The following is a 27901-nucleotide window of genomic DNA, read 5'->3' on the forward strand; positions in this document are numbered from 1 at the left end:
AGCCTGGCCATGTCTAGTCCACTGATATTTATACTCATAAGACCATAAGATATAGGAACAAAGTAGGCCATTCAGCCCATCGAGTCTGCTCTGCCATTCAATGCTTAGCCAGGTAGCAAGTTGGATAATCTATCCCACTAACAATAGGCCTTGGGGGGTACCTTCCTTGTATATCTTAGGGAGCCCGTAAAGTCTAGCTGGTATCGGCATCTGAGGCAGAAGTGTCTTGCATGTCTCTGGGAGTCCGGATTTCTTCAGTAAATCAAATTTTTACTTTGATTATCCATGCAAAAACTTTTGGGCCCGAAGAGTCTCCCTGAGGAAATACGAAGATTATGCACAATATTCCTACAGAATGGGTACAAGGTGAAGGACCTTAAGAGGGCTGACAGGAAAACCAGGAAATCTAACAACGAGGAGGAACCTGTCGCTACCACCTGTCTTCCTCATGGTTTCTAGGACTGCCAGGATCCTAAAGAAATACCAGATCAGGAGACTGCGCCTGTCTGTAAATGCAGTTTTTGTGCTGCTCCCAGTTTTGTTCCTTTCCCCTTAGTTTAAACTTAGAATTTAAAATTTTTATTTGCTGATTCTTGAAGGGGAACTTCTCCTACGAGAAGTAGGAAGAACTTGTCTGAACCTAGTGATAAAGGTAATGGGAAAGGAAAGATGCAAAAGGAAGATCTGACGAAATGCCACCATGTGCTGAAGATATGGTTCGGACACAGGAACTGACAAGGGAAATTAGGGATAGTATCAATTCCAAAGAAGAAACATACAAATTAGCAAGAAAAAGCAGCACACCTGAGGACTGGGAGAAATTCAGAGTACAGCAGAGGAGGACAAAGGGCTTAGTTAAGAAAGGAAAAAAAGATTGAGAAAGCTGGCAGGGAACATAAAAACTGACTGTAAAAGCTTTTATAGATATGTGAAAAGAAAAAGATTGGTTAAGACAATTGTAGGTCCCTTACAGTCAGAAACAGGTGAATTGATCATGGGGAACAAGGACATGGCAGACCTATTGAATAACTACTTTGGTTCTGTCTTCACTAAGGAGGACATAAATAATCTTCCAGAAATAGTAGGGGACCGAGGGTCTAGTGAAATGGAGGAACTGAGGGAAATACATGTTAGTAGGGAACTGGTGTTAGGTAAATTGAAGGGATTGAAGGCAGATAAATCCCCAGGGCCAGATGGTCTGCATCCCAGAGTGCTTAAGGAAGTAGCCCAAGAAATAGTGGATGCATTAGTGATAATTTTTCAAAACTCTTAGGTTCTGGACTGGTTTCTGAGGATTGGAGGGTGGCTAATGTAACCCTACTTTTTAAAAAAGGAGGGAGAGAGAAACCGGGGAATTATAGACCAGTTAGCCTAACATCGGTGGTGGGGAAAATGCTAGAGTCAGTTATCAAAGATGTGATAACAGCACCTCTGGAAAGCGGTGAAATCATCGGACAAAGTCAGCATGGATTTGTGAAAGGAAAACCATGTCTGACGAATCTCATAGAATTTTTTGAGGATGTAACTAGTAGAGTGGATAGGGGAGAACCAGTGGATGTGGTATATTTGAATTTTCAAACGGCTTTTGACAAGGTCCCACACGAGATTAGTGTGCAAACTTAAAGCACACAGTATTGGGGGTAAGGTATTGATGTGGATAGAGAATTGGTTGGCAGACAGGAAGCAAAGAGTGGGAATAAACGGGACCTTTTCAGAATGGGAGACAGTGACTAGTGGGGTACCGCAAGGCTCAGTGCTGGGACCCCAGTTGTTTACAATATATATTAATGACTTAGACGAGGGAATTAAATGCAGCATCTCCAAGTTTAGATAGATATAGACTTTATTGATTTGTGGATGACACGAAACTGGACGGCGGTGTTAGCTGTGAGAAGGATGCTAAGAGGATGCAGGGTGACTTGGATAGGTTAGGTGAGTGGGCAAATTCATGGCAGATGCAATTTAATGTGGATAAATGTGAGGTTATCCACTTTGGTGGCAAAAATAGGAAAACAGATTATTATCTGAATGGTGGCCGATTAGGAAAAGGGGAGGTGCAACGTGACCTGGGTGTCATTATACACCAGTCATTGAAAGTGGGCATGCAGGTACAGCAGGCGGTGAAAAAGGCAAATGGTATGCTGGCATTTATAGCGAGAGGATTCGAGTACAGGAGCAGGGAGGTACTACTGCAGTTGTACAAGGCCTTGGTGAGACCACACCTGGAGTATGGTGTGCAGTTTTGGTCCCCTAATCTGAGGAAAGACATTCTTGCCATAGAGGGAGTACAAAGAAAGTTCACCAGTTTGATTCCCGGGATGGCAGGGCTTTCATATGATGAAAGACTGTATCAACTAGGCTTATACTCTCTGGACTTTAGAAGATTGAGGGGGGATCTGATTGAAACGTATAAAATTCTAAAGGGATTGGACAGGCTAGATGTAGGAAGATTGTTCCCGATGTTGGGGAAGTCCAGAACGAGGGGTTACAGTTTGAGGATAAAGGGGAAGCCTTTTAGGACCGAGATGAGGAAAAGCTTCTTCACACAGAGAGTGGTGAATCTGTGGAATTCTCTGCCACAGGAAAACAATTGAGGCCAGTTCATTGGCTATATTTAAGAGGGAGTTAGACATGGCCCTTGTGGCTAAAGGGATCAGGGGGTATGGAGAGAAGGCAGGTGCAGGGTTCTGAGTTGGATGATCAGCCATGATCGTACTGAATGGCGGTGCAGGCTCGAAGAGCCGAATGGCCTACTCCTGCACCTATTTTCTATGTTTCTATGACACTGAATTCAATTAAATATCAAAATGGGTCAATTAAAGACCAACTGGAAAAGAACAGTAATGAAATGAAGTCATTTCTGGGAAAACTTAAAGACCTGGAAACTCAAGTTATTACACATGCGAAGAGGAATTGAAGATAACTAAGCAAAAATTGTTTGAAGCTACAACTTGTTTGGAAAGATATCAAAATAAGATTATAGACCTGGAAACTAGGTCTTGCCGAAGGAATATACGAATTGTTGGGCTGCAAGGAGCCGAAGATGGAGATTTAACTGCTTACTTTGGTAAGCGTTCTCATACCTTATTTCCTACCATATTATCACAATCGCCTACTATAGAAAGAGCGCACAGAGCTTTTACTTCGAAATCTAAAGATCCAAATAAACTAAGGTCTGTTTTGGTTTGTTTTCATCACTTTAAAATTAAAGATCAAATAATGCGACAGGTAAAAAAACAGTTTTTAGATTTAAGGAATCTGAGCTCCATTTTTATGAGGATTATCCAAAGGAGGTAATGGAACAAAGATCAAAATTTGCTCTGGTAATGAAAGAGGCATATGATAAGAAACTGTTCCCTTCCTTGTGTTACCCAACAAGAATTAAATTTTTTCCTAATTCTCCTCCTCGTATATTTTTTGATCCTAAAGTTGCACTGACGCTCGCTCAAACTATACCTGCTGCAGCTGCTGAATGAACTGTCTGAAAGGTTGTTTGGCTATCTGTATATTATTGGCATTTCAGAAAGAAGATTTATGAAGGTTACTTGGACATTTCATTGAGAGACTATTAAAAGAAGATAAGGGGATTTGTTCATTATTGCATATCATTGGTTTTGTTGGAAAGAAGATCTATGGTTCAAGTATGACTGTTTAAATGGTTATTCGGACATTCGACTGAGAAAAAGAAGATAAAGGGACTTGTTCCTTTAACCTTGTATCTGGTTTGATGATTTTTTTGGTTCTTTCTTAATTAATTGTTTTTCCTACTAATGGGGCTTTTTTATATATATATTTAAGGGAGGGTTCAATTACTTATACAATATTACTAGTTGGTATTTTTGAAAATTTAGTTGGGTTAAATATGCTATTAACTTTATTTTTGCTTTATTATAGTGTCTTATAACCGAATTTAAAGCTTTTTTTTTAGGGATTTTGTTAAAGTTTAAATGGCGCTTGTTTTTTTTCTTTTTAAGAGATAATATTATTTCAGTTCTTTTTGTTTAAAAATGATTAAATATAAACATGGTATAGTTTGTAGATGCTGGAATGTAAACAATTTCCTTTGCTGAGACTTTGTTGCTCCTGTTACAAGGTCAGTGGGTTTCGGTGTTTTTTTTTAATAACGAGGGGGAGGGAGAGAGAACCTTTTTAAATTTTTTTTGTACAGACAGAGCAGTCCCTGGCTTCGTATTCTATCACAGGGTGCCTGCTTTTTTTTTTTTTTTTTCGGGCTATGGGGGGAGGGGGGGGTTAGAGTTAGGGTTTTTTTTCCCCATTGGATGGTTCCGGAGCATGCGTGTTTTCTATGTGGTTGTATTCTTCATCGCCGCTATTTTTGAACATCCCATATTGGTATGTGTTCTGCTCATGTGTAAAGTAGAATAAAATTATAGTATGGTATTTAGAACATTGAATAGTACAGCACAATACAGGCCCTTCGGCCCACAATGTTGTGCCAACCCTCAAACCCTGCCTCCTATATAAGCCCCCACCTTAAATTCCTCCATATACCTGTCTAGTAGTCTCTTAAATTTCACTGGTGTATCTGCCTCCACCACTGACTCAGGCAGTGCATTCCACGCACCAACAACCCTCTAAGTAAAAAATCTTCCTCTAATATCCCCCTTGAACTTCCTACCCCTTACCTTAAAGCCATGCCCTCTTGTATTGAGCAGTGGTGCCCTGGAGAGAGGCGCTGGCTGTCCACTCTATCTATTCCTTTAAACGGATTAATGTAATAAGTTGGAATGTACGTGGTTGGAATCATCCTATCAAACGAAAAAAGACTTCTAAAGTTATTAACTGATTCCAACCTGATATAATTTTTGCCCAAGAGACACATGTCAGGGCAGGAGACCAAAATAGATTTTTTGGATGGTGGAGGGGTTTGCAATTTCACTCCACTTCTCAGAGTAAAACTAAGGGGGTGTCCATCTTTATTAAATCCTCTGACTCAAGAGGATATTGAGTCAGATTCTAATGGTAGATTTTTAATTGTTAAAAGAGTAATCTGTAACAGAAAAGTTGTTCTGGTCAATCTGTATGGTCCTAACTTAGATGATTCTTTTTTTTTAAAAAAGGTATTTGCTTTACTGCCTGATTTAAATAAATATATGTTAATAATGGGTGGGGATAGAGGGGAAGCCTTTTAGGACCGAGATTAGGAAAAACTTCTTCACACAGAGAGTGGTGAATCTGTGGAATTCTCTGCCACAGGAAACAGTTGAGGCCAGTTCATTGGCTATATTTAAGAGGGATTTAGATATGGCCCTTGTGGCTACGGGGGTCAGGGGGGTATGGAGGGAAGGCTGGGGCGGGGTTCTGAGTTGGATGATCAGCCATGATCATAATAAATGGCGGTGCAGGCTCGAAGGGCCGAATGGCCTACACCTGCACCTATTTTCTATGTATGTTTCTGTACCTGGAGAAACTGGCAGTAGCTGAACATTGCATTTGCAATGGCCATAGGATTGACTTTAACAGCACAAAACTACTGTGCCGCGCCAATGGCTTTCGGGATCGCCTGGTAAGGGAAGCCATTGAAATAAAACAACAGGAAAAGAATTTTAACAAAGATGAAGGTCTTGCTCTAAGAACTGCAATTAGACTGTAAACAAGGTGGGAGAGTGGAAACCTGATTGGATGAGGACTAACCAATCAGGAGGGATGGAATACATGGGTACCTCTGGACTAGATATCCCCAGGCATCAACCCTGAAGATGACGGCAGAGTTTGTCATCAAAACGTCAGTGGTAATAATACCTGCACCTGGCTTGAAGCCAGAGAAGAGTTTATTCATCATTTTCACCTGGAAAGCACTAGAAACTAACCAATGTTCATTATGTCAAGGAATATAGAAGTGCGAGGAAATTAGTACTGTATCCATGATTCTCAAAGGTAGTGTTACTTGCCTACTGATTGTATCAGGGTTAAAGATAATATTGGGTAGCAGAGGAACTTGGGATTAAATGAGAGGATCTAATAGTCAGATGCTGTTGAGAGTGCACAATAGCCTAAATTCTTTATTAACAAGCAGAAACGAAAAGTATTAATCTATGGGATACTACCTAAACTGCCTGAAAAAGACACAGATTTGGAGTTGATTTACCAACATCTTGTACAGCCGCAACATGACAACTCAAATCAGCGTCCACACCAATGATGGCAAAAAGGGCTAAAAGCCACTTTCACCACCCTCTGTACCTGAGTGACCACTTCCAGTAAACTATATACTTGTACCCTGAGGTCTCGGCTCCACAATGCTCTCTCGGGCCCTTCCCTCTATTGTGCAAGTTCTACAATCACTTAGAAACATCCCAAAAATTTCAATCTTGAGTTGCACTGCAACCAATCGCCGGGCAGCAGGATGTAAATACAGCTACCTTTTCAGTGAGGTCCACGATCAAAATTTAAAAGGCTGAGCTTCACAGCAGTTTCTCGGAGTTGCATTGCAACCATTCACTGAACACAAATAAAAATAATGCAAGTGCAAGGGGAGCAGCCATTATTTTAAATGTGCCAGAGTTCAGAGGAGCTTTTGTTTTTATTTGTTCATTCCTCATCTGTTAGGCAATAGTAGTGTAGTGAGAATGGTGTCAGGGCAATGTCTTCTACTTTCAAAGAAATTCTGGGAGTCCTGGATGAACACATCTGCACCAGGTGCACCGAGCTACAGCTCCTGAGAGCCGTATTAAAGAACTGGAGCTACAGCTCGAGGACCTTCAGCTCATATGGGAGAGTGAGGTGACAGATAGCTACAGGGGGTAGTCACCCTGCGCCTACAGGAGACTGCTAACTGCAGCCATTTACCTCAATGACTATACCACTACTGTTGATGGGGACGATCTACCAGGGTGGGGGGGGGGGTGTAGCCACAGTGATGGTGCTGTGCCTCAGAAAAGCAGATGGATGAAGAGGACCGCAGTGTTGATAGGAAATTTCTTTATCAGAGGAACAGGGGTGAGGTTCTGTGGCCGTGATAGACACCCGGATGCTATGTTAATAATACAACCATGGGTGACAAGGGGAGTCAAAGCTAATGTAAAAACAAGAGAGGGCATAAAACAAACCAAAAATTAGCAGAAAGATAAAGGATTGGAAAGCTTTTACAAACCTACGGAGAGCAACTAAAGGAATCATCAGAAGGGAAAAGATGAAATATGATAGCAAGCTAGCAAACAATATCAAAGTGAATAGTAAAAGCTTTTTCAAGTCAGTATAAAATAAAAGAGAAATTAGAATGGACATAGGACCGCTAGAAAATGAGGCCGAAGAAATAATAACAGGGTACAAGGTGATGGTGTCTTCACTAGCAGTGAGCCAGATGTTGTAGTGTGTGAAGGAAAAGAAGTAGAGGCAGTCACTATTACAAGTGAGAAGGGGCTCAAAGAACTGAAAGACCCAAAGGCCAGATGACATGCACCCTAGGGTTCTGAAAGAAGTAGTGTCAGAGACTGTGGAGACATTAGCAACGATCTTTCAAAAATCATTGGATTTACAAAGGGGAAATCGTGCTTGACTAATCTTCTGGAACTATGAAAATGGACAAGGGAGAGCCAGTGGATGTAGTGTACCTGGACTTTCAGAAAGCCTTTGATAAAGTCCCACATAGGAGATTAGTGGGCAAAATTAGGGTACATGGTATTGGGGGCAGAGTACTGACATGGATTGAAAATTGGCTGGCTGACAGAAAACAGAGTAGCGATTAACGGGTCCCTTTCGGAATGGCAGGTGGTGACCAGTGGGGTACCGCAGGGTTCAGTGCTGGGACCGCAGCTGTTTACAATATATATTAATGATTTAGATGAGGGAATTAAAAGTAACATTTGCAAGTTTGTCGATGACACAAAGCTGGGTGGCAGTGTGAAATGCGAGGAGGATGTTATGAGAATGCAGGGTGACTTGGACAGGCTGGGTGAGTGGGCAGATGCAGTTTAATGTGGATAAATGTGAGGTTATCCACTTTGGTGGTAAGAACGGGAAGGCAGATTATCTAAATGGAGTCAAGTTAGGAAAAGGGGAAGCACAATGAGATCTAGGTGTTCTTGTACATCAGTCACTGAAAGCAAGCATGCAAGTACAGCAGGCAGTGAAAAAAGCTAATGGCATGCTGGCCTTCATAACAAGGGGAATTGAGTATAAGAGCAAAGAGGTCCTTCTGAGCTGTACAGGGCCCTGGTGAGACCACATCTGGAGTACTGTGTGCAGTTTTGGTCTCCAAATTTGAGGAAGGACATTCTTGCTATTGAAGGGAGCGCAGCGTAGGTTCACAAGGTTAATTCCAGGGATGGCGGGACTGTCATATGTCGAAAGATTGGAGCGACTGGGCTTGTATACTCTGGAATTTAGAAGGCTGAGAGGGATTCTTATTGAAACATATAAGATTATTAAGGGATTGGACACGCTGCAGGCAGGAAGCACGTTTCCGCTGATGGGTGAGTCCAGAACCAGAGGCCACAGCTTAAGAATTAGGGGTAGGCCATTTAGAACGGAGTTGAGGAAAAACTTTTTCACCCAGAGAGTGGTGGATATATGGAATGCTCTGACCCAGAAGGCTGTGGAGGCCAATTCTCTGGATGCTTTAAAAAAACACATGGATAGAGCTCTTAAAGATAGTGGAATCAAAGGTTTTGGGGATAAGGCAGGAACTGGATACTGATAGTGGATGATCAGCCATGATCACAGTGAATGACGGTGCTGGCTCGAAGGGCCGAATGGCCTACTCCTGCACCTATTGTCTATTCTCTATTGACTTTGGTACGGTGCCAGAGGACTGGAAAATTGTAAGTGTCACTCCACTCTTTAAGAAAGGTGGAAGGCAGCTGAAAGGAAAAGCAGGGAGTGTTCAGGAAACAGGTAGGCTGCAGAAAGACTTAGACAGATTAGAAGAATGGGAAAGAAAACAGCCAATGAAATACAACATTGGAAAAGTGGGGAAAATGCTAGAGTCAGTTATCAAAGATGTGATAACAGCACATTTGGAAAGCGGTGAAATCATTGGACAAAGTCAGCATAGATTTGTGAAAGGAAAATCATGTCTGACAAATCTCATAGAATTTTTTTGAGGATGTAACTAGTAGAGTGGATAGGGGAGAACCAGTGGATGTGGTATATTTGGATTTTCAAAAGGCTTTTGACAAGGTCCCACACAGGAGATTAGTGTGCAAACTTAAAGCACACTGTATTGGGGGTAAGGTATTGATGTGGATAGAGAATTGGTTGGCAGACAGGAAGCAAAGAGTGGGAATAAACAGGACCTTTTCAGAATGGCAGGCAGTGACTAGGGGGGTACCGCAAGGCTCAGTGCTGGGACCCCAGTTGTTTACAATATATATTAATGACTTAGATGAGGGAATTAAATGCAGCATCTCCAAGTTTGCGGATGACACGAAGCTGGGCGGCAGTGTTAGCTGTGAGGAGGATGCTAAGAGGATGCAGGGTGACTTGGATAGGTTGGGTGAGTGGGCAAATTCATGGCATATGCAATTTAATGTGGATAAATGTGAGGTTATCCACTTTGGTGGCAAAAACAGGAAAACAGATTATCTGAATGGTGGCCGATTAGGAAAAGGGGAGGTGCAACAAGACCTGGGTGTCATTATACACCAGTCATTGAAAGTAGGCATGCAGGTACAGCAGGCGGTGAAAAAGGCGAATGGTATGCTGGCATTCATAGCAAGAGGATTCGAGTACAGGAGCAGGGAGGTACTACTGCAGTTGTACAAGGCCTTGGTGAGACCACACCTAGAGTATTGTGTGCAGTTTTGGTCCCCTAATCTGAGGAAAGACATCCTTGCCATAGAAGGAGTACAAAGAAGGTTCACCAGATTGATTCCTGGGATGGCAGGACTTTCATATGATGAAAGACTGGATCAACTAGGCTTATACTCGATGGAATTTAGAAGATTGAGGGGGGATCTGATTGAAACGTATAAAATCCTAAGAGGATTGGACAGGCTAGATGCAGGAAGATTGTTCGCGATGTTGGGGAAGCCCAGAACGAGGGGTCACAGTTTGAGGATAAAGGGGAAGCCTTTTAGGACCGAGATGAGGAAAAATTTCTTCACACAGAGAGTGGTGAATCTGTGGAATTCTCTGCCACAGGAAACAGTTGAGGCCAGTTCATTGGCTATATTTAAGAGGGAGTTAGATGTGGCCCTTGTGGCTAAAGGGATCGGGGGTATGGAGGGAAGGCTGGTACAGGGTTCTGAGTTGGATGATCAGCCATGATCATACTGAATGGTGGTGCAGGCTCGAAGGGCTGAATGGCCTACTCCTGCCCCTATTTTCTATGTTCTCTGTGTTCTATGAAAGGGCTCCCCTGTCCTTAGGCTGTGCCCTCTTGTCCTAGACTCTCCCACCACGGGAAACATCCTTTCCACATCTACACTGTCTAGGCCTTTCAACATTCGAAAGGTTCAATGAAATTCCCCCTCATCCTTCTGAATTCCAGCAAGTACAGACCCAGAGCCATCAAATGTTCCTCGTATGATAACCCTTTCATTCCTGGAATCATACTTGTGAACTTCCTCTGGACCCTCTCCAATACCAGCACATTTTTTCTAAGTTGAGGAGCCCAAAACTGTTCACAATACTCCAGGTGAGGCCTCACCAGTGCCTTATAAAACCTCAGCATCAGATCCTTGCTCCTGTATTCTAGACCTCTTGTAAAGAATGCTAACATGGCATTTGCCTTCCTCACCACCAAATCAACCTGCAAGTTGACCTTCAGGGTGTTCTGCACAAGGATTCCGAAGTCCCTCCGTATCTCAGATTCCTGGATTTTCTCTCCGTTTAGAAAGTCATCTACACATTTATTTCTATTACCAAAGTGCATGACTATGTATTTTCCAACATTGTATTTTATTTGCCATTTTCTTGCCCACTCTCCTAATCTGCCTAAGTCATTCTGCATCCTACCTATTTCCTCAACACTACCTGCCCTCCAATCTTGGTATCATCTGCAAACTTGGCAACAAAGCCATCTATTCCATCATCTAAATCATTGATATATAGCATAAAAAGTAGTGGTCCCAACACCGACCCCTGCGGAACACCACTAGTCACTGTAGCCAACCAGAAAAGGATCCTTTTATTCCCACTCACTGTGTGCTACCAATCAGCCAATGCTCTAACCATGTTAATAATTTTCCAGTGATACCATGGGCTCTTAACTTGGTAAGCAATATCATGTGTGGCACCTTGTCAAAGGCCTTCTGAAAGTCCAAATATATAACATCCACTGCATCCTTTATCTATCCTACTTGTAATCTCAAAGAATTCCAACAGGTTCATCAGGCAGGATCTTCCCTGAAGGAAACCGTGCTGACTTTGTACTACCTTGTCCTGTGTCACCAAGTACGCCATCGCCTCATCCTTAACAATTGACTCCAACATCTTTCCAACCACTGAGGTCAGGTCTGTAATTTCCTTTCTGCTGCCTTCCTCCTTCCTTAGAGTGCAGTAACATTTGCAATTTTCCAGTCCTCTGGGACCATGCCAGAGGCCAATCATTTTTGAATTATCATTTCTAATGCCACCACAATCTCTAACGCTGTATGTTTCAGAACTCTAGGCTGCAGTTCCTCTGGCCCGGGTGACTTATGTACTTTTAGGTCTTTCAGCATTTTGAGCACCTTCTCCCTTGTAATACTAACTGCACCCTTCTCACACTTCGTGGAGACCTGCCTGATGGAGGAGATGCCGGATCATGCCATCGAGCCTTCTGGGTTCTCCCTATTCTGGGCAGAAAGGTCGAGAAACCTCACTGGGAAGAGTAAAGGAGGAGTAGTATGCTTCATGGTCAACAATGTTTGGTGCAACCCCCAGAATGTGCATGCACTCAAAACCTTTTGTTCCCCAGACCTGGAGTACCTGGTGCTGCTGTGCAGACCCTACCGGCTGCCTAGGGAGTTCACGGCTGTTATCATCACAGTGATGTACATTCCATCACAGATTGATACTGCTCTGGTTCTCAAGGGACTGTATGAGACCATCAACACGCCGGAGACTGCACACCCAGAGGCTGCCTTCATTGTCGCCGGTGACTTTAATCAAGCGTCGCTGACGGAAGTCTGTCAGCACATCCAGGTGAGCACTCATGAAGATAAAATACTTGACCACTGCTACAACGCTTACAACGCTTACTGCAACGCTTACAAAGCTCCCCTTCGCCCAGCTTTTGGAAAATCAGATCACTCTTTGATCCTGCTTTTGCCGACATACAGGTAGAAGCTGAAACAAGAGGCGGCCATAGTTAAAACCGTCCACTGTTGGTCCGACCAACCGGCCTCCATGCTGCAGGACTGCTTCGATGACGTCGACTGGAATGTCTTTATTAATGAGGGTGTCTCCAAGTTCACTGATGAGAGTCTCGTGCTTCATCCGGAAGTGCATCGACAATGTTGTCCCCCAGAAGCTGGTCAGAAAGCCTGGATCAATAGTTCCGTGTGAACTATAACTTACAGCGCAACATTGAGCTTACATCGCCGGCGAACAACTAGAGCTCAAGAACAGCACCTATAATCTGCACAAAGCTATCAAGGCTGTGAAATAATATAGGGTCAAGATTGAGTCAAGATTCACAACGAGTAACACGCATGACTTGTGGTGAGGGCTGCATACCATTGCAGACTTCAAAGCCGAACATTGTGGTGCCGCCAACATCGCAGCCTCTTTCCCAGATGAGCTCAATCGCTTTTATGCTCGGTTCGATGTCACTAACTCTGAGCCTCCGAGGAAAGCCACCGCTACAACCTGCAACCTGGTCATCTCTGACGCTGAGGTATGCAGGTGTTTCCAACGAGTGGACAGTCACAAGGCTGCGGGTCTGGACAGCATCCCAGGGCGAGTACTCAAGATGTGCGCAGCACAACTGGCATGTGTGTTTACTGACATCTTTAATCTCTCCCTCTCTCAGTGTAGAGTGCCCTCCTGCTTCAAATTATCCACCATTGTCACTATACCAAAAAAGACCAAGGTAACATACCTGAACAACTGGCATCCTGTCGCACTCAGCTCAATAATAAGCAAATACTTTTGAGAGGCTGGTCAAGGACTACATCTGCAGCTTGCTACCACCCAAACTGGATAGCCTACAATTCACCTAACAACACAACCAATCAACAGGCGATGCAATAGCCACTGCTCTGCATACCGTCCTTACATACCTGGAGAAAAAGGATGCTTATGTCAGAATACTGTTCTTGGACTACAGTTCAGCATTCAACACCATAATTCCATCCAGGCTCGACAAGAAGCTCAGAGACCTTGGCCTTGACCCTGCCACGTGCAGCTGGATACTGGACTTCCTGTCAGATCGCCAGCAGGTTGTAAGAGTGGGTTCCCTCACTTCCAACCCTCTGACTCTCAATACAGGAGCCCCTCAGGGCTGTGTACTAAGTCCCCTCCTTTACTCCCTGTATACTCATGACTGTATCGCCATCCAGAGCTCTAATCTGCTAATTAAATTTGCCAACAAGGTGGCCTACAGAGAAGAAGTCATCTCTCTGACACAGTGGTGTCAAGAAAACAACCCCTCCCTCAATGATAGAGGTGTACAAGATGATGAGAGGCATTGATCTTGTGGATAGTCAGAGGCTTTTTCCCAGGGCTGAAATGGTTGCCACAAGAAGACACAGGTTTAAGGTGCTGGGGAATAGGTACAGAGGAGATGTCAGGGGTACGTTTTTTTACTCAGAGTGGTGAGTGCCTGGAATGGGCTGCCAGCAACGGTGGTGGAGGCAGATATGAATGGATCTTTTAAGAGACTTTTAGATAGGTACGTGGAGCTTAGTAAAATACAGAGCTATAGCTAAGCCTAGTAATTTCTAAGGTAGGGACATGTTCGGCACAACTCAGTGGGCTGAAGGGCCTGTACTGTGCTGTAGGTTTTCTATGTTTCTTATGTCACAAAAACAAAGGAGCTGGTTGTGGATTACAGGAGGAATGGAGACAGTTTAACCCCTATTGACATCAATGGATCTGGGGTTGAGAGAGTAAACAGCTTTAAGTTCCTCGGCATCCACATTACTGAGGACCTCACATGGTCTGTACACACTAGTTGTGTGGTGAAAAAGGCACAACAGCACCTCTTTCACCTTACACTGTTTAGGAAGTTAGGGCCCCCAGATCCTCAGAACTTTCTACAGGGGCACAACTGAGAGTCTCCCGAGTGGCTGCATCACTGCCTGGTATTGGAACTGTACCTCCCTTAATTGTAGGACTCTGCAGAGAGTGGCGCAGACAGCCCAGCACATCTGTAGTTGTGAACTTCCCATGATTCAGGACATTTACAAGGACAGGTGTGTAAAAAGGGCCCATAGGATCATTTGGGGACCCGAATCGCCCAACCACAATCTATTCCAGTCACTACCGTCCGGGAAACGGTACCGCAGCATAGAAGCCATGAAAGCCAGGGCCAACAGGCTCCAGGACAGCTTCTTTCACCAGGTCATCAGACTGATTAATTCACGCTCATATGAGTGCACTTTTTATTACATTGACTGTTCTATTTATTATAAATTATTATAAATTACCATGATTGCACATTGCACATGTAGACTGAGACGTAACATAAAGATTTTCATTCCTTATGTGAAGGATGTAAGAAATAAAGTTAATTGAATTCAATATCAGCATACTGCTAGTGTCTTCCACAGTGAAGATTGATGCAAAATACTCATTTAGTTCATCAGCCATCTCCTTGTCCCCCATTATTATTTCTCCTGCCTCATTTTCTAGCGGTCCTATATCCACTCATTTCTCTTTTATTTTTAACATATTTGAAAAAACTTTTACTATCCACTTTGATATTACTTGGTAGTTTGCTTTCATAATTCATCTCTTCCCCTCTAATGATTTTTCAGTTGCTCTCTGTAGGTTTTTAAAAACTAATTTTTGCTTTGTTGTTTGCCCTTTCTTTTGCTTTTACAATAGCTTTGACTTCCCTTGTTAAGGATATTAAGGATGAAGTCTCAGGGTGCTTGGAGGCATATAATAAAATAGGCCTCCGTCAACATGAATTGCTCAGAAGAAAATCTAGTCTGACAAACATGCTGGAATTCTTCGAAGAAATAACAACCAGGATAGACAACAGGGAATCAGTGGATGTTGTGTGGGGTGCCACATGAAGCTGCTTAACATTTAAGAGCCCATGGTATTACAGGAAAGATACTAGCATGGATAAAGCAGTAGCTGATTGGCAAGAGGCAAAGAGTGGGAATAAAAGGACCATTTTTTGGTTGGCTACTGGTGACCAGTAGTGGTATTCCACAGGGGCCTGTGATGGACCCACTTATTTTTACGTTATATGTCAAAGACTTGGATTACAGAATTAATGGCTTTGTTGCAAAGTTTGTGGACAATGCAATGAAAGGTGGAGGGGAAGGCAGTTCTGAGGATATAGGGAGGCTACAAAAGGACTTAGACAGATTAGGAAAATAGGCAAAGAAGGAAGATGGAATACAGTGTTGAAAAGTGTACAGTCATGCAATTTGGTGGAAGAAATAAAAAGGTAGATCATTTTCTAAATGTAGAGAAAATTCAAAAATCTGAGGTGCAAAGGGACTTGGGAGATCTTATGCAGGTTTCCCTAAAGGTTAATTTGCAGGTTGAGTCTGTGGAAAGGAAGGCAAATGCAATGTTAGCATTCATTTCAAGAGGATTAGAACACAAAAGCAAGGATGTAATGTTGAGGCTTGATAAAGCACTGGTGATGCCTCACTTGGAGCACTGCGAGCAGTTTTGGGCCCCTTATATTTGAAAGTATATGCTGGCATCGGAAAGGGTTCAAAGGAGGTTCACGAAAATTATTCCAGAATTGAACGGCTTGTCATGTGATCAGCATTTGATGGCTCTGGGCCTGTATTCACTGGAATTCAGAAGAATGAAGGATGACCTAAATAAAACCTATCAAATTTTGTATGGTCTTGATGGAGTGGATGTGGAAAAGATGTTTCCTATGGTGGGAGAGTCTAGGACCAGAGCTCACAGCTTCAGAATAGAGGGGACATCCTTTTAGAATGGAGAGGAGGAGGAATTTCTTTAGCCAGATTGTGGTGAATCTGTGGAATTTGTTGACACGGGTGGCTGAGGAGGCCAAGTCACTGAGTATATTTAAGGCAGAGGTTGATAAATTCTTGATTGGTTAATCATGAAGGGATACAGGGAGAAGATAGGAAATTGGGTCTGAGAGGGGAAATGGATCAGCCATGATGAAATGGCAAAGCATACGGTCTTATCTCCTTTCCTGAGTCAACTTTGAATATCTTGCTTTTGTGTGGATTGGAAATGTGCCAGAAAACTGGATAACAACTTTGCAGTGCACCCAGGTACAATCCATGGGAGTTACCCACAACTTCTAGCTGCCTGTCACTTTAATCCCAATCCCTGTCTAACCTGTGGCCTCCTGCAATGTTCCATCAAGGCCCACTGTAAACTTGAGAACAACACCTAAGTTACTCATGTGACCATGTCCTAGACTGCAAGACTTCACATTCAGCTGTTTCAGATACTCACTTTTTGTATCACCGTATCTACTCTGGGTTAGCAGTCTATAATATCTGCAGTGTTTTCCACCTTACTGAAATTTGCATTTCATAGTTTTTACATGGTTCCTTCTTTCTAACTACTCCATTATATGAAGGGTGTGGAGGTTTTTGAAGATGTTTACCAGTTAGCTGACTAGATTAGCTATAAGGAGAGGCTGTCTTCTGTGGTGTGCCAGAGGCAAAGAGGCAATCCGATCAAAGTAGATAAATTTGAGAAGTATGGACAGGGAGGCAGCCTTTTTCTCTCTTGGATGGAAAAAGTCAAGTATGAGATGGCATAGCTGTGAAGTAAAAGGGGAATGGTTTAAGAAATTTGAGCGCTAGATGACTAGACTGTGCTGTGGGGGAGTTGGAAGAAGCAGAGACATTTGGACAGCCACATTAACATCTGCCTGTATGTGATCCATATCACTCATGGGAAATTTAAATTGGCACCATGGTTAGCACATGGACTTAAGGGCCCGTCCCTGTGCTGCTCTAAAACTGTACCATTTTATATCACCTCTTCACATTCTTCAGAGGAAAATGAGTCACTTCATGCTGTGTAAATTTCACACCTTTCGTATACCTGTCCACTTTACTATTGTGGCCTATATCTGTAAATTTGAGATCAGGTAATGTGGACTGAGTTAGTAAAACATTAAAAATATGGTGGTCCTAACATACTAATAAATACTTTCCACAAGTTTAAAAAGGGCATTCCTCTCTGCCTTCCATGCATGGGGCATGAGTGGCAAGGGCCGAATTTGGGGGAAGCAAGCTTTTATTCTCAAATACAATGTACTTAATGTCCAGTATGTTACTTTATACTCTATTGGGGAAAACAGAGTTGAATTGAACCCAGTAGAAACATTTTAAACACACTTTAAAAAACTTGCAAACAAGGAGAAAGAGTCAGGAAATATACTTACCTGCAGAAAAGATGACGTCTCATAGAGCTGCTCCACAGTGCTGTCATTTATTATCAGGTTACCCGTGTATGCGTATCCAATGATTATCTCAAGTGTCGGTGCATGGACATTTTGCAAATGAACATGTGTCTGTTTGCTTTCACTTAATCCACTCATAAACATTGCCCTGAAGAAACATCCAAAACAATTCACTAACTTGAAACATTATGAAGATAGGAGTTGTTGATCTAACAGTATTTTCACTTATATTTTGTTCCAAATTCCATCCTTTTGCAGTAAGTCTTAGTGCTCCCCTGCCTTGCTATTTTATCACAAAATGGTGCATATTAGCTAATGTAAAAACAAGAGAGAAGGCATAACAGCACAAAGCAAATATTAGTGGGAAGATAGAGGTTGGGAAGCTTTAAAAAACCTACAGAGAACAACTAAAAGAATCATTAGAAGTTAAAAGATGAAATAGAAACATAAAAACAGAAAACCTGCAGCACAATACAGGCCCTTTGGCACACAAAGCTATGCCGAACATTTCCTTACCTTAGAAATTACCCATAGCCCTCTATTGTTCTGAGCTCCATGTACCTGTCCAAGAGTCTCTTAAAAAACCCTATCGTATCCGCCTCCACCACCATCACCGGCAGCCCATTCTACACACTCACCACTCTCTGCATAAAAAAACCTACCCCTGACGTCTCCTCTGTACCTGCTTCCAAGCACCTTAAAACTGTGCCCTCTCGTGCTAACCATTTCAGCCCTGGGGAAAAGCCTCTGATTATCTACACGATCAATACCTCTCATTATCTTATACACCTCTATCAGGTCACCTCTCATCCTCCATCGCCCCAAGGAAAAAAGGCTGAGTTCACTCAACCTATTCTCATAAGACATGCTCCCCAATCCAAGCAACATCCTTGTAAATCTCCTCTGCACCCTTTCTATGGTTTCCACATCCTTCCTGTAGTGAGGCAATCAGAACTGAGCACAATACTCCAAGTGGGGTCTGACCAGGGTCCTCTATAGCTGCAATATTACCTCTTGGTTCTTAAACTCAATCCCATGATTGATGAAGGCTAATGCACCATATCCCTTCTTAACCATAGAGTCAACCTGCACAGCAGCTTTGAGTGTCCTATGATACCCCTGATCCTCCACACTGCCAAGAGTCTTACCATTAATACTATATTCTGCCATCATATTTGACCTACCAAAATGAACCACCTCTCACTTATCTGGGTTGAACTCCATCTACCACTTCTCAGCCCAGTTTTGCATCCTATCACTGTCCTGTTGTAACCTCTCACAGCCCTCTACACTATCCACAACACCCTCAACCTTATTGTCATCAGCAAATTTACTGACCCAATCCCCAACTTCCTCATCCAGGTCATTTATAAAAATCACTTAGAGTAGGGGTCCCAGAACAGATCCCTGAGGCACACCACTGGTCTCCGACCTCCATGCAGAATATGACCCGTCTACAACCTCTCTGTGCCTTCTGTGGGCAAGCCAGTTCTGGATCCACAAAGCAATGTCCCCTTGGATACCATGCCTCCTTACTTTCTTAACAAGCCTTACATGGGTACCTTGTCAAATGCCTAAAATATGAAAGCAAACTAGTAAACAATATCAAAGTGAACAGTAAAAGCTTTTTCAAGTATGTAAAAAAAAAGAAATGGGATTGCTAGAAAATGAGGGCAAAGAAATAATAACAGGGGACAAGGAGATGGCAGATGAACTAAATGAGTACGATGAACTAAATGATAACCTAAAGACAGCAAAGAGGAAATAATAGACCAGTTAGCCGGACCTCAGTGGTTGGGAAGTTGCTGGAGTTAGTTGTTAAGGATGAGGTGATGGAGTACTTGGTGACACTGGACAAGATAGGACAAAGTCAGGATGGTTTCCTTCAGGGAAAGTCTTGCCTGACGAACCTGTTTTAATTCTTTGAGGAGATTACAAGTAGGATAGATAAAGGAGATGCAGTGGATGTTGTATACTTGGACTTTCAGGAGGCCTTTGTCAAGGTGCCATGCACGAGGCTGCTTACCAAGTTAAGAGCCCATGGTATTACAGGAAAGTTACTAATATGGTGAGAGCATTGGCTGATTGGTAGGAGGCAGCAAGTAGGAATAAAAGGATCCTTGTCTGCTTGGCCGCCAGTAACTACTGGTGTTCCAAAGGGGTCAGTGTTCAGACCACTTCTTTTCATGCTGTACATCAATGATGGACTTGTTGGCTTTGTTGCCAAGTTTGCAGATGATATGAAGATTGATGGAGGGGCAGGTAGCATTAAAGAAACAGGTAGGCTGCAGAAAGACGAAGATTAGCAGAATGGGCAAGTAAGTGGCAAATGAAACACAACATTGGAAAATGCATGGTCAATTTGGTAGTATAAGTAAGTGCGCAGACTATTTTCCAAACAGGGAAAAAAATCCAAAAATCTGAGATGCAGAGGGAGTTTGGAGTCCTTCGGCAGGTTAACTTGCAGGTTGAGGCTGTGGTGAGGAAGTCAAATAGAATGTTAGCATTCATTTCCATAAGTCCATAAGACAAAGGAGCAGAAGTAGGCCATTCGGCCCATCGAGTCTGCTCCACCATTTTTATCATGAGCTGATCCATTTTATCCTATTTAGTCCCACTCCCCTGCCTTCTCACCATAACCTTTGATGCCCTGGCTACTCAGATACCTATCAATCTCTCCCTTAAATACACCCAATAACTTGGCCTCCACTGCTGCCCGTGGCAACGAATTCCATAGATTCACCACCCTCTGTCTAAAAAAATTTCTTCGCATTTCTGTTCTGAAAGGGCGCCCTTCAATCCTGAAGTCATGCCCTCTTGTACTAGACTCCCCCATCATGGGAAACAACTTTGCCACATCCACTCTGTCCATGCCTTTTAACATTCAAAATGTTTCTATGAGGTTTCCCCTCATTCTTCTAAACTCCAAGGAATACAGTCCAAGAGCGGACAAACTTTCCTCATATGTTAACCCTCTCATTCCCGGAATCATTCTAGTGAATCTTCTCTGTACCCTCTCCAACGTCAGCACATCCTTTCTTAAATAAGGAACCAAAACTGCCCACAGTACTCCAAGTGACGTCTCACCAGCACCTTATAGAGCCTCAACATCACATCCCTGCTCCTACACTCTATTCCTCTAGAAATGAATGCCAACAGTGCATTCGCCTTCTTCACTACTGACTCAACCTGGAGGTTAACTTTAAGGGTATCCTGTACGAGGACTCCCAAGTCCCGTTGTATCTCAGAACTTTGAATTCTTTCCCCATTTAAATAATAGTCTGCCCGTTTATTTTTTCTGCCAAAGTGCATAACCATACACTTTCCAACATTGTACTTCATTTGCCACTTCTCTGCCCATCTTTCCAATCTATCCAAGTCTCTCTGCAGACTCTCCGTTTCCTCAGCACTATCGGCCCCTCCACCTATCTTCGTATCGTCAGCAAACTTAGCCACAAAGCCATCTATTCCATAATCTAAATCGTTGATGTACAATGTAAAAAGAAGCGGCCCCAATACTGATCCCTGCGGAACACCACTGGTAACCGGCAGCCAACCAGAATAGGATCCCTTTATTCCCACTCTCTTTTTCCTGCCAATCAGCCAACGCTCTATCCACGTATGTAACTTTCCCGTAATTCCATGGGCTCTTATCTTGTTAAGTAGCCTCATGTGTGGCACCTTGTCAAAGGCCTTCTGAAAATCCAAATATACAACATCCACTGCATCTCCCTTGTCTAGCCTACTGGTAATTTCCTCAAAAAATTGTAATAGGTTTGTCAGGCAGGATTTTCCTTCAAGGAATCCATGCTGAGTTCTGCCTATCTTGTCATATGCCTCCAGGTACTCTGTAACCTCATCCTTGACAATCGACTCCAACAACTTCCCAACCACGGATGTCAAGCTAACAGGTCTATAATTTCCTTTTTGCTTCCTTGCCCCCTTCTTAAATAGCGGAGTGACATTTGCAATCTTCCAGTCCTCCGGAACCATGCCAGAATTTATCAACTTTTGAAAGATCATCACTAATGCCTCCGCAATCTCCACAGCTGCTTCTTTCAGAACACGAGGGTGCATTCCATCTGGTCCAGGAGATTTATCTACCTTTAGCCTATTCAGCTTCCTGAGTACTTTCTCTGTCGTAATTGTGACTGCGCACACTTCTCTTCCCTGCCACCCTTGAGTGTCCTGTATACTGCTGTCTTCCTCAGTGAAGACTGATGCAAAATACTTGTTCAGTTCCTCTGCCATTTCATCTCCCATTACAATTTCTCCAGCATCATTTTCTATCGGTCCTATATCTACTCTCACCTGTCTTTTACTCTTTATATACTTGAAAAAGCTTTTAGTGTCTTCTTCGATATTATTTGCTAGCTTCCTTTCATAGTTAATCTTTTCTCTCTTAATGACCTTCTTGGTTTCCTTTTGTAAGGTTTTAAAAACTTCCCAATCCTCTCTCTTTCCACTAATTTTTGCTTCCTTGTATGCCCTCTCTTTTGCTTTAACTTTGGCTTTGACTTCTCTTGTCAACCACGTTTGCATCCTTTTTCCACTCGAAAATTTCTTCTTTTTTGGAATATACCTGTCTTGCACATTCCTCATTTCCTCAAGTCTTGAATGTAAGAGCAGGAATATGATGCTGAGGCTTTATAAGGCACTGGTGAGGCCTCACCTTGAGTGTTCTGAACAGTTTTGGACTCCTCATCTAAGAAAAGATGTGCTGGCATTACAGAGGCGTCAGGGGATGATTCCAAGAATGAAAGAGTTATCATATGAGGAACGTTTGATAGGTCTGGGTCTGTAACTCGCTCAAATTTAGAAGAATGAGGGGGAATCATTGAAACTGTTCAAATGTTGAAAGGCCTAGATAGAGTAGATGTGGAAAGGATGGTTCCCATGTTGGGGGAGTTTAGGACAAGAGGGCACAGCCTCAGGATAGAGGGCATTCATTTAAAACAGACATGCAGAAAAATTTCTTTGGCTAGAGGGTGGTGAATTTGTGGAATTTGCTACCACAGGCACCTCTGGGTGCCAAGTCATTGGGTGTATTTAAGGCAGAGATTGATAAGTTCTTGATTGGACAAGGCATCAAAGGTTACAATAGGCAATAGGTACAGAAGTAGACCATTCGGCCCTTTGAGCCTGCACCACCATTCTGAGATCATGGCTGATCATCTACTATCAATACCCGGTTCCTGCCTTGTCCCCATAACCCTTGATTCCCCTATCCATAAGTTACCTATCTAGCTCCTTCTTGAAAGCATCCAGAGAATTGGCCTCCACTGCCTTCTGAGGCAGCGCGTTCCACACCTCCACAACTCTCTGGGAGAAGAAGTTCCTCCTCAACTCTGTCCTAAATGACCTACCCCTTATTCTTAAACCATGCCCTCTGGTACAGGACTCTCCCAGCATCTGGAACATATTCCTGCCTCTATCTTGTCCAATCCCTTAATTATCTTATATGTTACCCTCCCCTTCTGAGTCGAGGGTCCAACCTCAGTGCCAGAGACAGGACCACGGCAAACTTGCTGATGTTACTCATACTGCCTTCCTCTAAATCATTGATGTAAATCGTAAACAGCTGTGGTCCCAATACCGAGCCCTGTGGCACCCCACTAGTCACCACCTGCCATTCCGAGAAACACGCATTCACTGCTACCCTTTGCTTTCTATCTGCCAACCAGTTTTCTATCCATGTCAATATCCTCCCCCCAATGCCATGAGCTCTGATTTTACCCACCAATCTCCTATGTGGTACCTTATCAAACGCCTTCTGAAAGTCAAGGTACACCACATCCACTGGATCTCCCACGTCTATCTTCCTGGTTACATCCTCGAAAAACTCCAATAGATCAGTCAAGCATGATTTGCCCTTGGTAAATCCATGCTGGCTCGGCCCAATCCTATCACTGCTATCAAGATATGCCGCTATTTCATCTTTAATAATGGACTCTAGCATCTTCCCCTCTACTGATGTTAGGCTAACAGGGCGATAGTTCTCTGTTTTCTCCCTCCCTCCCTTATGGAGAGAGGGCCGTCGAATGGAGTTTGGGGGTGGGGGGGGGGAAGGATCAGTCATGTTTGAATTATCAACTTCAGGTTATCAGGTTATCAACTTCGGTGGCAAAAACAGGAAAACAGAATATTGTTTGAATGGTGGCCGATTAGGAAAAGGGGAGGTGCAATAAGACCTAGGTGTTATTATACACCAGTCATTGAAAGTGGGCATGCAGGTACAGCAGGCGGTAAAAAAGGCGAATGGTATGCTGGCATTCATAGCAAGAGGATTCGAGTACAGGAGCAGGGAGGTATGACTGCAGTTGTACAACGCCTTGGTGAGACCACACCTGGAGTATTGTATGCAGTTTTGGTCCCCTAATCTGAGGAAAGCCATTCTTGCCCTGGAGGGAGTACGAAGAAGGTTCACCAGATTAATTGCTGGGATGGTAGGACTTTCATATGATGAAAGATTGGATCGACTAGGCTTATACTCACTGGAATTTAGAAGATTGAGGGGGGATCTTATTGAAACATATAAAATCCTAAAGGGATTGGACAGGCTAGATGCAGGAAGATTGTTCCTGATGTTGGGGAAGTCCAGAACGAGGGTTCACAGTTTAAGGATAAAGGGGAAGCCTTTTAGGACTGAGATGAGGAAAAACTACTTCACACAGAGAGTGGTGAATCTGTGGAATTCTCTGCCACAGGAAACAGTTGAGGCCAGTTCATTGGCTATATTTAAGAGGGAGTTAGATATGGCCTTTGTGGCTAAAGGGATCAGGGGGTATGGAGAGAAGGCAGGTACAGGGTTCTGAGTTGGATGATCAGCCATGATCATATTGAATGGCGATGCAGGCTCGAAGGGCCGAATGGCCTACTCCTGCACCTATTTTCTATGTTTCTATGAATGGTGGCGCAAACTCCATGGGCCAAATGGCCTAATTTTGTTTCTGTGTCCTCTAGTCCTTATAATTCCATTTTTCCCATTGTGCCTTTTACATTGTTCAAATAACAAAGAGAAAGTCTCTAGACAGGGTTTAAGATCATCTGTAAAGTTCCTCAATTAAAAGTAATTGTCAGAAAATGCCTGTTTAAAATTTGAGCTCAAATATCTTGAAACAGATGGAAACATCTCAGCCTGAAACGTCAACAGCACTCTTTTCCATACATGCTGCCTGGCCTGCTGAGTTCCTCCAGCATTTTCTGTGTGTTGCTTGGAATTCCAGCATCTGTAAATTTTCTCTTATTTGTCATTGAATTAACCTTCCATGATCTACCTAACCTAGTCAACAAGTTATAGGTTCTCACTATCTTCAGCCTGTGCCATACTGACACAAAAGTCTATGTCTTCATACATCCATAGGATGGAGATATCCAAACGAAATGACCAGCACTTTACTCTGTGACAGGGAATTACTACAGGTCTACCCTGTGCGTCAGTGACCAGGACACCTCACTCCGACAGGCTGAATGTCTTTTACACCTGGTTTGATGCAAAGAGTAAAGTGCGCTTGCCTGACAAATCTGTTGGAATTTTTAAAAGAAATAACAAACAGGATAGACAAAAGAGCATTGGTTGATGTGTGTACTTGGATTTTCCGAAGGCCTTTAACAAGGTGCCACACGAGGCTGCTTAACAAGCTACAAGCCCATTGTATTATAGGAAAGATTTTAGCATGGATAAAGCATTGGTTGATTGGCAGGAGGCAAAGAGTGGAAATAAAGGGAGCAATTTCTGGTTGGCTGCTGCTGACCAGTGGTGTTCCACAAGGGTCTGTGCTGGGACCAATTCTTTTTACATAATTTGGATGATGGAATTGATGGCTTTGTTGCAAAGTTTGCAGATGATATGATGATAGGTGGAGGGGCAGGTGGTTTTGAGGAACATAAAATAGTACAGCATATTACAGGCCCTTCAGCCCACAATGTTATGCCGACCATTAAACCCTGCCTCCCATATAACCCCCCACCCTAAATTCCTCAATATACATGTCTAGTAGTCTCTTAAACTTCACTAGTGTATCTGCCTCTACCACTGACTCAGGCAGTGCATTCCACGCACCAACCACTCTCTGAGTAAAAAACCTTCCTCTAATATCCCCCTTGAACTTCCCACGCATTACTTTAAAGATTCTGTCTCTTAGTACTTCCTCCAATAACTTATCTACTACTGACGTTAAACTCACCAGCCTATAATTTCCCGTATTACTTTTCAATCCTTTTTTAAACAACGGAACAACATGAGCCACTCTCCAATCCACCGGCACTTCACCCATAGACAGCGACATTTTAAATATTTCTGCCAGGGCCCCCGCAATTTCAACACTAGTCTCCTTCAAGGTCCGAGGGAACACTCTGTCAGGTCCCGGGGATTTATCCACTTTAATTTTCCTCAAGGCAGCAAGCACCTCCTCCTTTTCAATCTGTACAGTTTCCATGGTCTCACTACTTGATTCCCTCAATTCCATAGATTTCATGCCAGCTTCCTTAGTAAATACAGACGCAAAAAACCTATTTAAGATCTCCCCCATTTCCTTTGGTTCCGCACAAAGCCGACCACTCTGATCTTCAAGAGGACCAATTTTATCCCTTACAATCCTTTTGCTCTTAATATACTTGTAAAAGCTCTTTGGATTATCCTTCACTTTGACTGCCAAGGCAACCTCATGTCTTCTTTTAGCCCTGCTGATTTCTTTCTTAAGTATTTTCTTGCACTTCTTATACTCCTCAAGCACCTGATTTACCCCCTGTTTCCTATACATTTCATACAACTCCCTCTTCTTCTTTATCAGAGTTGCAATATCCCTTGAGAACCAAGGTTCCTTATTCCTATTCAATTTGCCTTTAATCCTGACAGGAACATACAAACTCTGCACTCTCAAAATTTCCCCTTTGAAGGCTTCCCACCCACCAATCACATCTTTGCCAGAGAACAACCTGTCCCAATCCACGCTTTTTAGATCCTTTCTCATTTCTTCAAATTTGGCCTTCTTCCAGTTCAGAACCTCAACCCTAGGACCAGATCTATCCTTGTCCATGATCAAATTGAAACTAATGGTGTTATGATCACTGGAACCAAAGTGCTCCCCTACACAGACTTCCGTCACTTGCCCTAATTCTATATGTTCTATATATAAACCTTCCAGGTGCAGGTGTATTTTTACTACAATCAATTGAAATACCTTGACTGTACACAGGTGATCTCCACTTAACTAATTATCTGACTTTTAATACAATTGGCTGCACCAGTGATGATTTGGTATGTCATAGTAAAGGGGGTGAATACTTTTGCAATCAATTATTTTGTGTTTCATATTTGTCATTAATTTAGATCACTTTGTTGAGATCTGTTTTCACTTTGACACGGAAGAGTTCTTTTCTGTTTGACCAGTGTCAAAAAAAGCCAAAATAAATCCCGTGATTCAAAATAAAACAATAAAACATGAAAACTTACAAAGGGGGTGAATTTCATAGGCACTGCATATGACAAAGACACAACACTGGTTCCTATGGCACACCACCGGTCACAAGCTTCTAATATAAAAACTATTTCTCTGTGGCTCTTACCACCATGCCAATTTTGTATCAAATTGGCTAGCAATGTGCTGACTGGCAACTCCTGCGACGCCGCTGGTGCCAAACTGTATCAGCATCTGCCATTCCTTTCATGCTGCAAACTTTCCCATCGGGGGTAATGGCAAAGTGAAATCCAAGAGCCAAACTACACACTTCTTTTCTAAAGTTACATATTATGGGCATAATCATTTCTCCAACAGATGTCATGAACTATCTTAAATCTCAATATCTTCACCATGCATCCTTTTAGCAATGGTTTAATTTAACCATACAAAGCAGAAAAATCTGAGGCCTTTCGCAATGGTTTAATTTAACCATATGAGACAGAAAAATATGAAGATCACCAATTTACCTGAAATAAGAGCTACACGTAGCAAGAACCATCTTATGGCACGAGAACTCAGTGCTCTCTGCAATTAGGACAATGTCGGTCAACAATTGCTGATCATAGAAGCATTTCAGCTGCTCCAACAAAGATACAGCATATTCGCAATTGATGAGCTGCTCTTCCTTAATGGACATGATTGCATTTCATTAAAGTCCTCCAGCAACTTGCAATACAACTTGAAAAGGTGATTCTTGTCGCAATAACCAATGAGCAGTGATTTTCAATATTACTTTGAAGCTGTACACTAACAGGACAGTAGAATTTTCCAGATTTTGAAACAGCACTGAATCATGTTATACAATCACAAATTTTGTATTCCAGATGACGAGCTGCAGTATTTCCACTGGGGCAAATTGCATCACATGAAGAAATCTGAGGTAGTGTAAATTGAGTACACAAATAATCCAGGTGTTAAACAGTATCAGTGCCTAAAATAAAAAAGAAACATTAGGAAGTTA

The 27901-nt window shown here is 42.8% G+C and overlaps 1 protein-coding gene across 2 annotated transcripts in view; it reads right to left on the bottom strand.

Annotated features, from left to right (window-relative positions):
• The window catches only part of kbtbd2 (kelch repeat and BTB (POZ) domain containing 2), a 78018-nt gene that overhangs the window by 3495 nt on the left and 46622 nt on the right, over positions 1 to 27901 (bottom strand). For both annotated transcript variants that reach the window (XM_072251644.1, XM_072251654.1), the window contains 2 exons: positions 27408 to 27871; positions 17462 to 17627 (listed from right to left, as the gene is read on the bottom strand). In XM_072251644.1, coding sequence (XP_072107745.1) covers positions 17462 to 17627; positions 27408 to 27577 — 336 coding nt within the window. In that variant the 5' untranslated portion in view covers positions 27578 to 27871. The remainder of the gene's footprint in view (positions 1 to 17461; positions 17628 to 27407; positions 27872 to 27901) is intronic.

This window comes from Mobula birostris, chromosome 1 (assembly GCF_030028105.1).
Source record: "Mobula birostris isolate sMobBir1 chromosome 1, sMobBir1.hap1, whole genome shotgun sequence".
Classification (NCBI taxonomy): domain Eukaryota; kingdom Metazoa; phylum Chordata; class Chondrichthyes; order Myliobatiformes; family Myliobatidae; genus Mobula; species Mobula birostris.